This window comes from Schistocerca gregaria, chromosome 6, assembly GCF_023897955.1.
Source record: "Schistocerca gregaria isolate iqSchGreg1 chromosome 6, iqSchGreg1.2, whole genome shotgun sequence".
Classification (NCBI taxonomy): Eukaryota; Metazoa; Arthropoda; class Insecta; order Orthoptera; family Acrididae; genus Schistocerca; species Schistocerca gregaria.
The window spans coordinates 189017940-189032301 of record NC_064925.1 but is presented as its reverse complement, the minus strand read 5'-3'; the positions used below and the strand labels follow the sequence as shown (position 1 = coordinate 189032301).

The following is a 14362-nucleotide window of genomic DNA, read 5'->3' as shown; positions in this document are numbered from 1 at the left end:
CTAATGTTTCTGTAATGACTTTCAATGACGGTACTACTCAGAGAAGCAGAATTTCATGAACTTCCATTGTTCCTTTCACAAAGCAGCCTGTAGTAAGCAGCTGATATTCTGGTTATCATAACACTTCACAGAAATGTTGCCCTAACTAAGAATAACATTCCCCTTGGCGCACTTAATGTAAGCATCTCAACACTCAGATGCAGTGAAATTGTCCATTGTGCCAAATACCCATTTCTGAGGTCTATGCAGAACTATGATAGCCATTAAGTTCAGAAATTTAGAGAAATCTTTGATAGTGGGGCACAGCCACCTGAAAAGATACTGAATTTGCTTGAACATGTCGGATACTTTCCAGTAATCTCCATTTGCAGGTTCTCTGTTATAAAAGTAGTTCCTGGGAATAGCTCTGCACCACTCATTATGTCTATTCATCCAGAGAAGCATACTGCCTTGTTTGATTCTCTTTACAAATGAAAATTCAGTACTGATGCACCACACAAATTTCATTGTTGTCAATCAGTTGTGTTCAGCTGCTTCATCACTTAGACAATTTCGTGACCATCCTACTCTTGAATAGCACTTGGAAAAAATGAGCACTTAAGTCTTTCTGAGTATGCTCTGGTTTCTCTTGTTTTATTATGATGCTCATTTCTCCCTATGTAGATGGGAATCGACAAAATATCTGGCATTCAGATTAGAATGTTGATGATTGAAATTTTGTGAAAATATCTCGCTGTGGTGTAAAAGTCTTTGTTTTAATAATTGCCACCTCAGCTTGCATACCATATCCATGGCTCTCTTCTGTTGTGTGACAATACAAAACTAGCTGCCCTCCTTTGAACTACTTCAGTGGCCTCTGTTAATTGTACCTGGTAAGGAACCCATACCTTGCAGCAATAGCCAGCAGAGAGTGGACAAGTATAGTTTAGTAATTCTCTTTTCTAAATTGGTTGTGTCTTCTAATGTGCTGCCTATAAAATAGTCTTCGGTTTGCCTTCCCGCAACATTTTCTGTGGGACAGTACCAATTTAAGTAGTTCATGGCTGTAATCCCTAGATATTTAGTTGAATCAATAACCCCACATTTAAACAATAGAAAATGCAAAATGGAATAATTATAATATTGTGTCTGTGTGTGTGTGTGCGTGAGAGAGAGAGAGAGAGAGAGAGAGAGAGAGAGAGAGAGAGAGAGAGAGAGATCAATAGCAGTCTTTTTGGTTGTGGTTGTCTGTGACTCAGCATCTCCTTTATATGATAGATTGTCATATTGTCATCCTTTAAATTTGTGTTATTTACGGTATAACTGAAATTTAACAAATTATTTGTAATATGTGGAGGACTTCAATCTTTACTGTTCAGGATCAGTTGCAATTTTTTGCACCATACAGATATTGTGTGTAAATCATTTCTTAATTTGTATTGATCTTCTGAGTTTTTGATCTTAAAAATTTAATTCATCAGCAAAGTCTTGAACAACTCTAAGAAAAAGACAGAGTATCAGTTCTTATAAACCTTTGTGGTGCAGCCTGTGAAAAGAAACTGAAATACATTCAAACTGCTAATTCCATTGTTCCACTTACGCTTTCCATATGAACATGTAAAATTTTCCAAATATTCAGGAAAAGTGTATAAATTAGATTGCTCAGTGGTGTACTTTAAAGTGCAGGTAGCATTGTTTGGTTATAGCAATTGAAATGAAAATAGTAATGCCAAGATAAGCTAAAAGTGAAATATTTCCCTTTTTAAAAAATCTGAAAGAAGTGAAATGATAACCTATAATTCCCAGTAATTTAAGTCCTATAGAATTTTGTAAAGTTCTGTTGATCAGAAGGGGAAGGAAATAAAGAGATTGTATTCTTTCTCTAGATCCGACCCAGGTGAAAGTCTGTTGGCTGCGGATGAACACCAGCGTGTCAGCAACAAGCTGCATGACCTCATGACGTCAGTGTGTGACTATGCTCATGAAAGGGTGGCTCAACTTGTTCAAGCACAAGACAGGGTCTTGGAACGACAAGTAAGAAAGTATTTTCTAAATTTATTTATATTTAGCTTATAAACATTCAGTTGTTTCAAGAAATGACATAGCCAAATCAGTTTCTCACCTCTGCTAGCAGAAATCTCAAGATAATTCCTGAGTTTTGTCCAAGTTACTAATAAACTGAGACAGCTGAATTATTAAATATTTGCGATATGATGCTAAATAGTGTCAGCTGACAGATTTGATGAAAAATGTGGGAAATAAATGTTTTAAGACGTAAAAGTTACATGTAGGATCCCCCCCTTGCATTTCTGCACTTTATGTATGATATGTCTGCTTGTGTGTGTGCGTGTGTGTGTGTGCGTGTGTGTGTGTGCGTGTGTGTGTGTGCGTGTGTGTGTGTGCGTGTGTGTGTGTGTGCGCGTGTGTGTGTGTGCGCGTGTGTGTGTGTGCGCGTGTGTGTGTGTGCGCGTGTGTGTGTGTGCGCGTGTGTGTGTGTGCGCGTGTGTGTGTGTGTGCGCGTGTGTGTGTGTGCGCGCGTGTGTGTGTGTGCGCGTGTGTGTGTGTGTGCGCGTGTGTGTGTGTGTGCGCGTGTGTGTGTGTGCGCGTGTGTGTGTGTGTGCGCGTGTGTGTGTGTGTGCGCGTGTGTGTGTGTGCGCGTGTGTGTGTGTGCGCGTGTGTGTGTGCGTGTGTGTGTGGGCGCGCGCGCGCGAGCGAGCGTACACCTGTCCTTTTTTCCCCCTAAGGGAAGTCTTTCCGCTCCCGGGATTGGAATGACTCCTTACCCTCTCCCTTAAAACCCACATCCTTTCATCTTTCCCTCTCCTTCCCTCCTTCCCTCTTTCCTGAAGAAGCAACCATTGGTTGTGAAAGCTAGTAATTCTGTGTGTGTGTGTGTGTGTGTGTGTGTGTGTGTGTGTGTGTGTGTGTTTTGTTCATTGTGCCTGTCTGCCGGCGCTTTCCCGCTTGGTAAGTCTTGGAATCTTTGTTTTTAATATATTTTTCCCATGTGGAAGTTTCTTTCTATTTTATTTACATCACCATATATGTACATAATGTGTACATAATATAAATAAAATTGACTGGAATACTCTCTTTCAAATTCTAAAGGTGGCAGGGGTAAAATACTGGCAGTGAAAGGCTATTTCCAATTTGTACAGAAACCAGATGGCAGTTTTAAGAGTCGAGGAACATGAAAGGGAAGCAGTGGTTGGGAAGGGAGTAAGACAGGGTTGTAGCCTCTCCCCGATGTTATTCAATCTGTATATTGAGCAAACAGTAAAGGAAACAAAAGAAAAATTCGGAGTAGGTATTAAAATCCATGGAGAAGAAATAAAAACTTTGAGGTTTGCCAATGACATTGTAATTCTGTCACACAGCAAAGGATTTGGAAGAGCAGTTGAATGAAATGGACAGTGTATTGAAAGGAGGATATAAGATGAACATCAACAAAAGCAAAATTAGGATAATGGAATGTAGTGGAATTACGTCGGGTGATGCGGAGGGAATTGGATTAGGAAATGAGACACTTAAAGTAGTAAAGGAGTTTTGCTATTTGGGGAGCAAAATAACTGATGATGGTTGAAGTAGAGAGGATATATAATGTAGACTGGCAATGGCAAGGAAAGCGTTTCTGAAGAAGAGAAATTTTTTAACATCGAGTATAGATTTAAGCATCAGGAAGTCATTTCTGAAAGTATTTGTATGGAGTATAGTCATGTATGGAAGTGAAACATGTACGATAAATAGTTTGGACATACTCCACCATACACCGTCAGGTGGCTTGCGGAGTATGGATGTAGATGTAGATGTAGATGTAGATGTAGATGTAGAAGAGAATAGAAGCTTTCGAAATGTGGTGCTACAGAAGAATGCTGAAGATTAGATGAGTAGATCACATAACTAGTGAGGAAGTATTGAATAGGATTGGGAAGAAGTTTGTGGCACAACTTGACCAGAAGAAGGGATCAGTTGGTAGAATATGTTCTGAGGCATCAAGGGATCACCAATTTAGTATTGGAGGGTAGCGTGGATGGTAAAAATCATAGAGGGAGACCAAAAGATGAATACACTAAGCATATTCAGAAGGATGTAGGCTGCAGTAGGTACTGAAAGATGAAGCAGCTTGCACAGGATAGAGTAGCATGGAGAGCTGCATCAAACCAGTCTCAGGACTGAAGATCACAACAACAACATGTACACAATAGGTTTCAGAATACTTGTCAGGGGCATGTTTATAATCTAATAACAGTATATTATCTAATAAAAACTTGCTGTGTAACTGGAGCTGGTAACTGTCTGAGAATAGGAACGTTTGGCTTAATTTCATACATTCGTTATGTAAATAGTGAAACACTGCACCAACTACATATTTTTTCATGCTTAGCATGACTCATTTTGAGAATTTATTCTTGCTGTAAAGTGCAAATATTTGCAAAAGTATTTTGTGTGGTGTTTGCATATATGATGTTCTACATCTCTTGCAGTGCAATCAACTTTTTGCGGATATCAAGTACTGTACCTCCTCAGTTATGTAGAAAACCACACACATACAAACTATCACTCACATTGGTTTAATTGTAATACATCACAAAAAATACTGTGCACTCGACAATGAGAGTAATTTCTTGAAACTCGTCTTCCTATGCATTGTAAAAATACGTAATTGAGGCTCAGTTTAAACCAAAAACATTTTAGTAAGACAAAGTGAGCAAAGGCATTGACTAGTACTAAAATTGGCCAACCAATGAAACACATTAAATTTAGTTTGAATATAACAACGAAAATAATCAGGCATTGATAATATAATGTAAATGGATAGATAAAAAGTCCACTCATCAAGCAGCCCCAGGGGAACACACACACACAAAGGGATTTCACTTTTACAAGCTTTCAGAACCAGTGGCTCCTTCTGCTGGAGCACTGTCTAGTATTGCTCCAGTTCAGAAATATTGTGGATCCAGTACTGCTATCACGTCAAATGAAAACAAAACAGATTTCTGTGGCCTTGAGCTATCAAATGAATTAAATACATTCACATAATTATGGAAGGCTAAAATATGTGATTAGTTTTGGATTTTATTTTATTTCCACCCTTCTAACACTCGAGCATTAATCGCCTTGCAGAACAATGCAGTTATTTTTGTCGGTTTGCTAAAGAAGTTTGGCTTTTATTTATCTTGTCTGCTGAGGCAGTCAATTTATTTGAAACAAAGTGTTTAATTCCACACTATTGGTTAGTTTCAACTGTGCTCTGCTTTTCAAGTGCATATTTTCATCTTATAGCACGTATGTCATTATGGATTTATGCAGATTACAGCTACCACTTTGTATTCGGTCATTGCACATACATGCAGTGAAACCCTGGTTTTACACTTTTCAAGGGGCTTAAGGGGATACAATACTGGAACTCCAAGCAAAATTTACATCCCAAAAACCACACTGAAAACCTTAATGTCAGGTTGAGGCCTACCTCATTGGGAATATGGACATACGAATGTGCACTTTAACCCGAATTATGCATTTTAGTATGGTTCACGAAATTCCGATGCTCTTGAAGTATCCTCTGATGTCTTGTTTCTTTTATGACGTAATGTAAGCTCTTTCAGTGTTTTACATGTATGAACATAGGGGCTTCCTATGTCATCGTAGCTGTGCAAGTGGGGTGATGCTTCTTTCTGCCACTCTGGCAACTGCTGAAATGAACCTATTTCTAACAGATCGCGGGAAAATATTGCGAATAGTTGTTTGAAAAGCGTTACTTTCAAAGTAAATTTCCTTTTAAGCAAGCTGAACTATTGTGAGAATGTACGATGAATTTCTTAAATCACAGAGCATTTGACTTTCATTGAAAAATCAATTCTTTGATGACGAGCCTTTTAGAAGAATTTCAATCCCAGAAGATCAGACGTTTATGTCGTTAATAGAAATTTTACTGGCACATTCATGTGATGTATCTTAAAGTGTAACATGTGCAAAGAAGATCAACATTATATGTAAAAGCTTAGCTTCTCTTCTAGCTTATTAATCTTCTAGACAAATATTGTGTGTGAAAGCTTTGCTTTTTCTTGTAGCAATGCTATGTATATTAATTTAAGCCATTAACTTTTCCTGGTTTTGTGTTGACGCTACTTAACAGTGATGTTGCTATTGGCTGACTACATCATGTGTGCTATATTCTGAATATCTGCTTGTCATCGGCTGGCGATATCATGTGACATGAGCTATGACTGGCTTACATTAGCGCATCGCAAACTTGATTTCAATGCTTCGGAGAGTCACATGCAGTATTTGGTGAAATTTGAATTTATACTTTCATGTGTAAGAAAATATGCAGTGTACATGTTGCTGCACATTAAAGGTCTTTCCAAAACGTGTTTTTTTTACCCCCGAGTTTTGTTTTCTAATGTGCTGGGAAATTCTGTGCTCGTGTATAAAACTATACCCATTCAAAGGAATGATAAATTTTACAGTTATAAGGAAATATATACTGTCACTTAACATGGAAAAAGTGTACTTTTAACAAGGAAATCCGGGAATTTTTTATCCTCGTCCGCATATACACCCTTTCGTTGGATTTTATAGGGGCAGAGGCTTTGATGGAACCATATGCCCAGAAGGTGGCACACTGAACTAAGAAGGGCCAGGTGAAGCAGACACAAAAATAAGTGTCGTAGCTGTGGAGGGGTGATTATAGTGTGTCTCAGTGTGGGGTCCAGATCATGAAGATGCAATTAGTGAACCTAAACTAGATAAGGTATTTAGAATAATAGAGGTGAAGGTGGTTTTTTTCTATATGGCTCATAAACAGGTTAGCATATGTAAGTGCCATGTTGGTACCTAGGGCAGTGCTGCAGTTTTGTTCATCACCAAGCAAGGTGGTTAGCACACTGAACTTTATTGGGAGGAGAACGATTTAAATCATAGTTTAGCCATCCAGATTTAGGTTTTCTTTGATTTCACAAAATTGCGCCAGGCAAATGCTAGGATTGTTCCTCTGGAAGGGCACAGCAGATTTCCTTCCCCATCTTACCTAATCCGAGCTTTTGCTCCGTTTCTAATGACCTCGTTGCTGACAGTTTTTTTTATCTTTCCCTTTAAGATATCCTTGTGGAAAGTACTGCTTTTATTTCACATTTCCTTGTCCCATTTCTTTTTCTAAGGCTATTGTTATACAGGAATTAAAGTTTACCTTCCCAGGCAATCTATAGTTTATTGAAATATTTTAAGAGAATGTTTATAGGACGGTTCTTTTGAAAAGGCTGTGACTGGATTGTCTTCCCCATCCTCTTCCAGAGCTAGTGCTAAATTAATTATGGCCTCTCTGTTGACTGACAGTTAAACCTCAAACTTCTGTTCTTTTTGGGGATTGTTCGATTGAGAATGAAATTGTTTGTTAAAAATGTTGTCTGGAAATGTATTACTTGATAAGACATTTCTGTTAGTGTGTCAATAAATTTTAGCCATCAGTGGGACAGAAAATTCTTCACTGAGAAGTCAGTCATGGTGGCAGCTCCTATTACAGGAATGAATAGAATATAGCAGACCTAACTGCATTACTAGTTTGTGTTTCTCAGTCTAAGGGTGAATTGAAATGAAATTTAGTTTTGAGTCAGTTTGTAATTTTGTAAGTGTTCAGTTGCTGCAATTGTTTTATTTTATTCCTTATTACAGAAGCTCTTTCCATTCACAGTCATCCTGTTGGCTGGCAGATAAAGCAACAGCTAGTGAAGTGTGTGAACTTTCTCGGGTGATAGACAAGTTTGCTGTAGCCTGCGAGAAGATCTGCGGCCGTTCCAGCACAGCTTTACGATCAGCATTTAAAATACAGGTATGCCATCATTGTAGACACCATGAATTTTGGTATGGTAGTTTGTTTTGCTTTCTAGTTCTTGTGTATTGATCTTTGCTTGTCTGTTAACATTGTATTTCAGTTTAAGTTAATATTTCAAAATATTTAACTCTTCTACAAGATAGTCACTGTTAAAAATCATTATTATAGAAAGACGTAATTGTCTTAAATACACATTGTCTGATGTGAATGTACTTTGAAATCTCAAAAATTTGCCTGAAGAATAAGTCACACTGCTACAAGTTCAAAGAATGTAGAACTTTTTCAGACCTTATTGAACAAATCATCTTTCTTCCTGAGAAGCCGCATTTTTAACATATCAATATACTGTGGTAAAGATATAATTTTGTTATTAGATAATACTGGGTGGTGGGGGTAAGGAGAAGGCTGGGTGGGGGCGGGTTGCTGGGTGTGGGTGAGGTATGGTAAAATGCTGTTTGTGAAAGCATACAGGGATGAGGTGGAGAGAGAGCAGGCAGCTAGGTGCATTCAAGAGGCACCAAGGGGGAGGGGGGAGGAAGCTGAAGGAGAGAAGTAAAAAGACGATGGATGTGCTTGTGGAGTAGAAAGCTGTGGAGTGGCAACAAGGAATGGAATAGGTGGGTGAAGGACAATGACAAATGAAGGCTTTGTTCCGACATGCTTTTTCCTCAGTCTGTTTTATGTTTAACCAGGAATATTTTGAACAGTCTGATGGTGTTGTCATGGGCAGCCCTCTGTCGGCTAACTTTTTTATGCAGGATTTTGAGGAAAGAGCACTTGAATCAGCGGTTTGTAAACCAGCTGTTTTTGGGAGATACGTTGATGATACTTTCATAATGTGGCCCCAGAGAAGAAAAGTTAATTGAGTTATTTCATCATCTTAACTCCGTCCATGAGAATATTTGATTTACTATGGAACTAGAAAAAGATAGTTGCCTTCCATTTCTGGATGTTTTGTCAAACGGTGGGACATTCTGTTTATCGTAAGCTCACTCACACTGATTTGTACTTGCATTCCTAAAGTTGCCATCACCCATCCCAAACCATGAGTGTGCTTAAAACCCTTGTGCGCAGGGCACATATAGTGTTGGATGCAGAGAATTTGCCTAAGGAACTTGCACATTAAGGGCTGACTTCAGAGACAATGAATACTCGACCCAGCAAATTGACAGGACTTTCTCAACTAAAGCCAGGAACCGGGAAGTGTATAGAGAACGCACCAAACAATTGTTCAGCTCCTAGTGCTGTGAAAGGTGGAAAAAACCGCAAGTGGCAATTACAAGAAGTGGAACGGCACCAAAAATGGAACAGAAACATAATATGCAGAAAATCGTAGAATTTAAAATATTATTACATAATAGCAAACACCAACCACCAGAACTGTGTATAACTTATGGGTACATTGCCCCAGAATGTGAACTAAATAGTAAAAAAATGCACATATTCCAAGCCACCAAAGACACCTTGCAGAGGGCAAAACACATATGGCACGAAAATTGTTGGATTCAGTTGTAGTCTGACAGTCCAAAAAGTAAAATTTATCAATATACCGTAAGAGTAGGAATCATTTTTAATTGTTCAATGCAGTATCCAACCTGTGCAGGCGATGTGGCATTACTTGCACGAAACACTGCTGCACTGGCCGATGCCTGTCAACAACTGGAGAGAGGTACAAGGGAACTTGGCCTGGTAGTTAATGTCGAAAAGGCCAAATGTATAGCAATGACCAGCCAACAAAATCTCAGGATAGCCGACAAGGAGTTTGGAAGGGTGAGAGACTTAAAGTACCTTGAATCAACTATCACAGACATATATGACATCAGCAGCGAGGTGAAAGCTGGAATAGTGGCAGACAACAGATGCTAGTTTGCCACACTACTCATGCTTAGCTTTCTTGTATCACAAAATCTAAAATGCTCATTTACATATCAATTATAAGACCAGTTGTTATGTTGCCGAGACATGGACCACGACTGCAAATGAGGAAAAGATCCTTATCATTTGGGGGAGAAATGTTCTACATCAGATACATGATCCAATACATGACCAAGAAGGTTGGCGCACATGTATGAATCCAGAATTGGAACACCTTTTTGAAGAACATGACATTGTTATCACTATTCAAATAAGACGAATCCAGTGGGCAGGACATGTGGTCAGACTGGAGGAAGACAAAACATTTAAGTGGATTTTTGATGGCAAGACTGGGGACAGACCGCAGAAAGGACATCCCAGAAAGAGATGGGTGGATGGAATTGAAGGAGGCCTGAAAAACCTTGGTGTCAGAGGACGGAGACGAAGCCATGGGCCAGATAGAATGGTGGGATATTGTGATGCAGGCCAAGGCCCTTCAAAGGCTGTAGAGACAAGAAGTAAGTAAGATGCATTCAAAAGAGAAGTAATTGTGGGTGAGGATGTAGTCAGTCACTATTGATGTAACCTCACTTCACACTTACACCCTAATACCTATGGTCTAGCTGCTATTGAACACTTATTTTTCCCAATGCCTGACACATTTTGAATTTACAATTTATTTCCTGGTCACCATCCTCACCACAATTACTAGTCATTTGAAGGCATCACCTCCAAACAAGTCTGGGGTTCAGCAATGGGCACCCACAAGGCACCATCCTATGCCAACCTATTCATGGACCATCTAGAGGAGTCCTTGCTTATCACACAAAACCCCAAACCCTCCACCTGGTTCAGATTCCTAGATGACATCTTCTGGACTGAGGATGAGGACATGCTATCCATTTCCCCCCAGAATCTCAACACCTTCACCACAAATCACTCCACTTGTCCTAATCAACCCAACAAGCCAGCTTTCTCAATGTTGACCTCCATCTCAAAGAGGGCTTCATCAGTACCTCTGTCCATAACAAACCTGCCAATCACTAGCAATACTTCCACTTTGACAGCTGGCACTCCTTCCATACCAAGAAGTCCCTTCCATACACTCTAACCATCCTTTTGCTGTCACGTATGTAGAGACAAGCAGTCCCCCTTGAAATTTACCAAGGGTCTCACTGAAGCCTTCACAGACTGTAATTACCCTCCCACAGAAATAGATGTCCCTCACCTTAACTCTCCAGTCACACATCACCACTCAATGTTCCACCTTCCGGACGTAGAACAACATTCTCCTCGTGACTCAGTACCACCCAGGACTGGAGCAACTGAATCTCGTTCTCTTCCAGCGTTTTGACAACTTCTCCTCATGCCTTGAAATGAGGAATGTCCTACCCTCTATCCTCCCCAGCTCTCCTACAGTGGTATTCCACTGTCCACCATACATACACAATATCCTCGCCCATCCCTACATACCCCATGCTCCCAACCTGTTGCCTCATTGCTTGTATCCTGTCATGCAAGACCCGTCCCATACAACACCACCACCACCACCTTCAGTCAAGTCGTAAGCATCACCTGTCCCATTAAAGGCAGGGCTACCTGTGAACCAATCACGTGATGTACAACCACTGTGCTTCATTCCACGTGAGCATGATAACCAACAAGCTGTCTGTCTGCATGAATGGACATCAACAGAATGTGACCAAGAAACAGCTGGACCCCCTAGTTGCCGAGTATGCTACCCAACACAACATTTTTCTTTTTAATGACTGCTTCAAGGCCTGTGACATCTGGATCCTTCCTACAAGCACCAGCTTCTCTCAATTGCACAGGTAGGAACTGTCCCTGAAAAATAAAGTTCCTATAACCCTCTTGTCTCAACATTCATTAGTCATTGTTCTTCACCCACCTATCCCCCTCCCTGTTCCCGCTTCACAGCCTTCTTTCCACATGTGCACCCTTAGTCTTTTTGTCTGCGGATGAGGTGGAGATTCTGGTGTCCTGAGGACCTAGTTCTCGCCGGACCCTCGGGCACAGTGGATATAGACTGCTCAGGCAAAAAGTATTTGGCCGCAGGTGACCTGGGGGCGTACACTGCCTCATTGAATTTTCCATGCCTTCCCAGTCTCACGATGATATCATCCTCCAGTGAAATTGTGGCAGTTTTCTCCACCTCCTGACTGAGCTATGGCAACTGTAAAGCTTTACACCGCTTTCTGCATTGCCCTCCAGGAAACTGGTTCCTGGCAATGTAGATCCCTGTCCTCTGTGGCTATAAGGGATACTACAGGAACTGTAGTGACTATAACAGTGTGTCAGGTGGAGTTTGCATTTATGTCCCAAACTCTGTCTGTGGTGAACCTGTGCCCCTTCAAACTCCTCTTGAAGCTGTAGCTGTCAGGATACGGGTGAAGCATGAAATAACTGTCTGCAACATACATCTCACTGCAGATTGTGTGGTACCCCTGAACGTATTGGCTGCACTGATGGATCAACTCCTTAAACCTCTCCTAATTTTTGGAGATTTTAATGCCCATAACCACTTGTGGGGTGGCACCGTGCTTACTGGCTGAGGCAGAGATGTCGAAACTTAACTGTCTCAGATCGATATCTGACTCTTAAAGATTGGGACCGCCACACATTACAGTGTGGGTCATGGTCGTTACTCGGCCATTGATTTATCAATTTGCAGCCCTGGATTTCTCCCATCTGGAGAGCATATGACAACCTGCGTGTTAGTGACCACATCACCATATTTCTGTCACTGCCACGGCATCATGCCCACAGACGCCTGCTCAGATGGGCTTTAAACAAGGTGGACTGGGAAACTTTCACCTCTGCTGTCACGTTGACTCTCCCCCACACAGTAAAATCGATGTGATGGTTGAGCAGGTGACTTCAACAATCGTTTCTGTGGCAGAAAACACGATCCTTCACTCTTTAGGGTGCCACCAGTGAGATGCAGTCCCTGGTGGTTGACGGAAGTCATCAAAGCAATTAAGGAGCATTGGCAAGCTCTACAGTGGCACAAGCGGCGCCCTTCCCTGGAGCACCTCATAGCCTTTAAACGGCTCCATGCCCACCTTTGCCAACTAATTAAACTACGGAAGCAATAGTGTTAGGACAGATATGTCTAGACCGTTGTGTTTTATACGTAACCATCCCAAGTCTGGACAAATATCAAACGTGTTTTCGGGTACCAGACCCCAACAAGTGTTCCCATTGTTAATATAAATGGCGTGTTATCTACCGACACAAATGCGATTGCTGAGCACTTTGTTGAGCACTATGCTCGAGCCTCTGCATTGGAGAATTACCCCCCCGGCCTTTCGCACTCTCAAATGGTGGCTGGAAGGGAAAGTCCTCTCATTCGCTACACGCCACAGTGAATCCTAGAACGCCCCATTTACAGAGTGGCGTCTTTCCATCGCAATGACGGGAGAGCACCGTCATTCTGATGCTCAAACCCGTTAAAAACCTGCTTGATGTGGATAGCTGTTGGCTCATCAGCCTCACCAACATTGTTTGTAAGCTGCTAGAACGTATGTTGTATTGGTGGTTGGGTTGGGTTGGGTTGGGTCCTGGAGTCACTTGGCCTACTCGCTCCATGTCAGTTCCGCCAGAGTCACTCTACCGCTGATAATCTTCTGTTCCTTGAGTCTGCCATCCGAACAGCCTTTTCCAGACACCAACACCTGGTTGGCGTATTTTTTGATTTATGAAAAGTTTATGACATGATCTGGCAACATCACACCCTTGCCACATTATATGAGTGGGGTCTCGGAGACCCGCTCCCAATTTTTATCTAAAATTTCCTGTTGCTTTGTACTTTCTGTGTCCAAGTTGGTACCTCCCATAGCTCCCCCCATTTCCAGAGTAGGGTCCCGCAGGGTTCTGTATTGAGTCTCTCTCTATTTTTAGTGGCCATTAATGATCTAGCAACAGCTGTAGGGCATTCCACCTCACCTTCTCTGTATGGAGACGACTTCTGCATTTCATACTGCTCCACCAGTACTGGTGTTTCTGAACGGTACCTACAGGCAGCCATCCACAAGCTGCTATAGTCCGTGGTTTCCAGTTTTTGGCCGCAAAGTCGTGTGTTATGCACTTCTGTTGGCATTGTATCATGCATCGAGAACCGGAACTTTACCTTAATGACGATTCACTCATTGTAGTGGAGACATATCGATTCTTAGGACTGGTTTTCGATGCACGATTGACTTGGTTTCCTCACCTTCGTCAGCTTAAGCGGAAGTGCTGGCAGCACTTCAGGGCCCTCCGCTGGCTGAAGCAACACCAACTGGGGTGCAGATCACTCTACGCTGCTGCAGCTGTACAGAGCCCTTGTTCAATCCCGCCTTGTCTATGGGAGTCTGGTTTATGGTTCGGCGGTGCCCTCAGCGTAGTGTGTACTCAACCCAGTGCACCACTGTGGTGCTCATCTAGTGACAGGAGCTTTTAGAAGGAGTCCGGTGACCAGTGTCCTTGTGGAGGCCAGAGTCCCTCTATTGCAGGTTAGGAGTGCACAACTGATGTCCAGTTATATTGCACATGTTCGTAGTTCTCCTGCACATTCGAATCACCATCTCCTTTTCCCACCCACGGCGGATCATCTCCTACATCAGCAGCCCAAGTCAGGCCTTGCAATTGCAGTTCATGTCCAACCCATTCTTTCTGAACTGATGTCCTTGCCTTTAC

General features: G+C 41.6%; 1 protein-coding gene across 1 annotated transcript in view; it reads left to right on the top strand.

The window, feature by feature from the left end:
* The window catches only part of LOC126278062 (vacuolar protein sorting-associated protein 54-like), a 135588-nt gene that overhangs the window by 77253 nt on the left and 43973 nt on the right, over positions 1 to 14362 (top strand). The window contains exons 13-14 of the mRNA XM_049977883.1: positions 1866 to 2013; positions 7670 to 7807. Coding sequence (XP_049833840.1) covers positions 1866 to 2013; positions 7670 to 7807 — 286 coding nt within the window. The remainder of the gene's footprint in view (positions 1 to 1865; positions 2014 to 7669; positions 7808 to 14362) is intronic.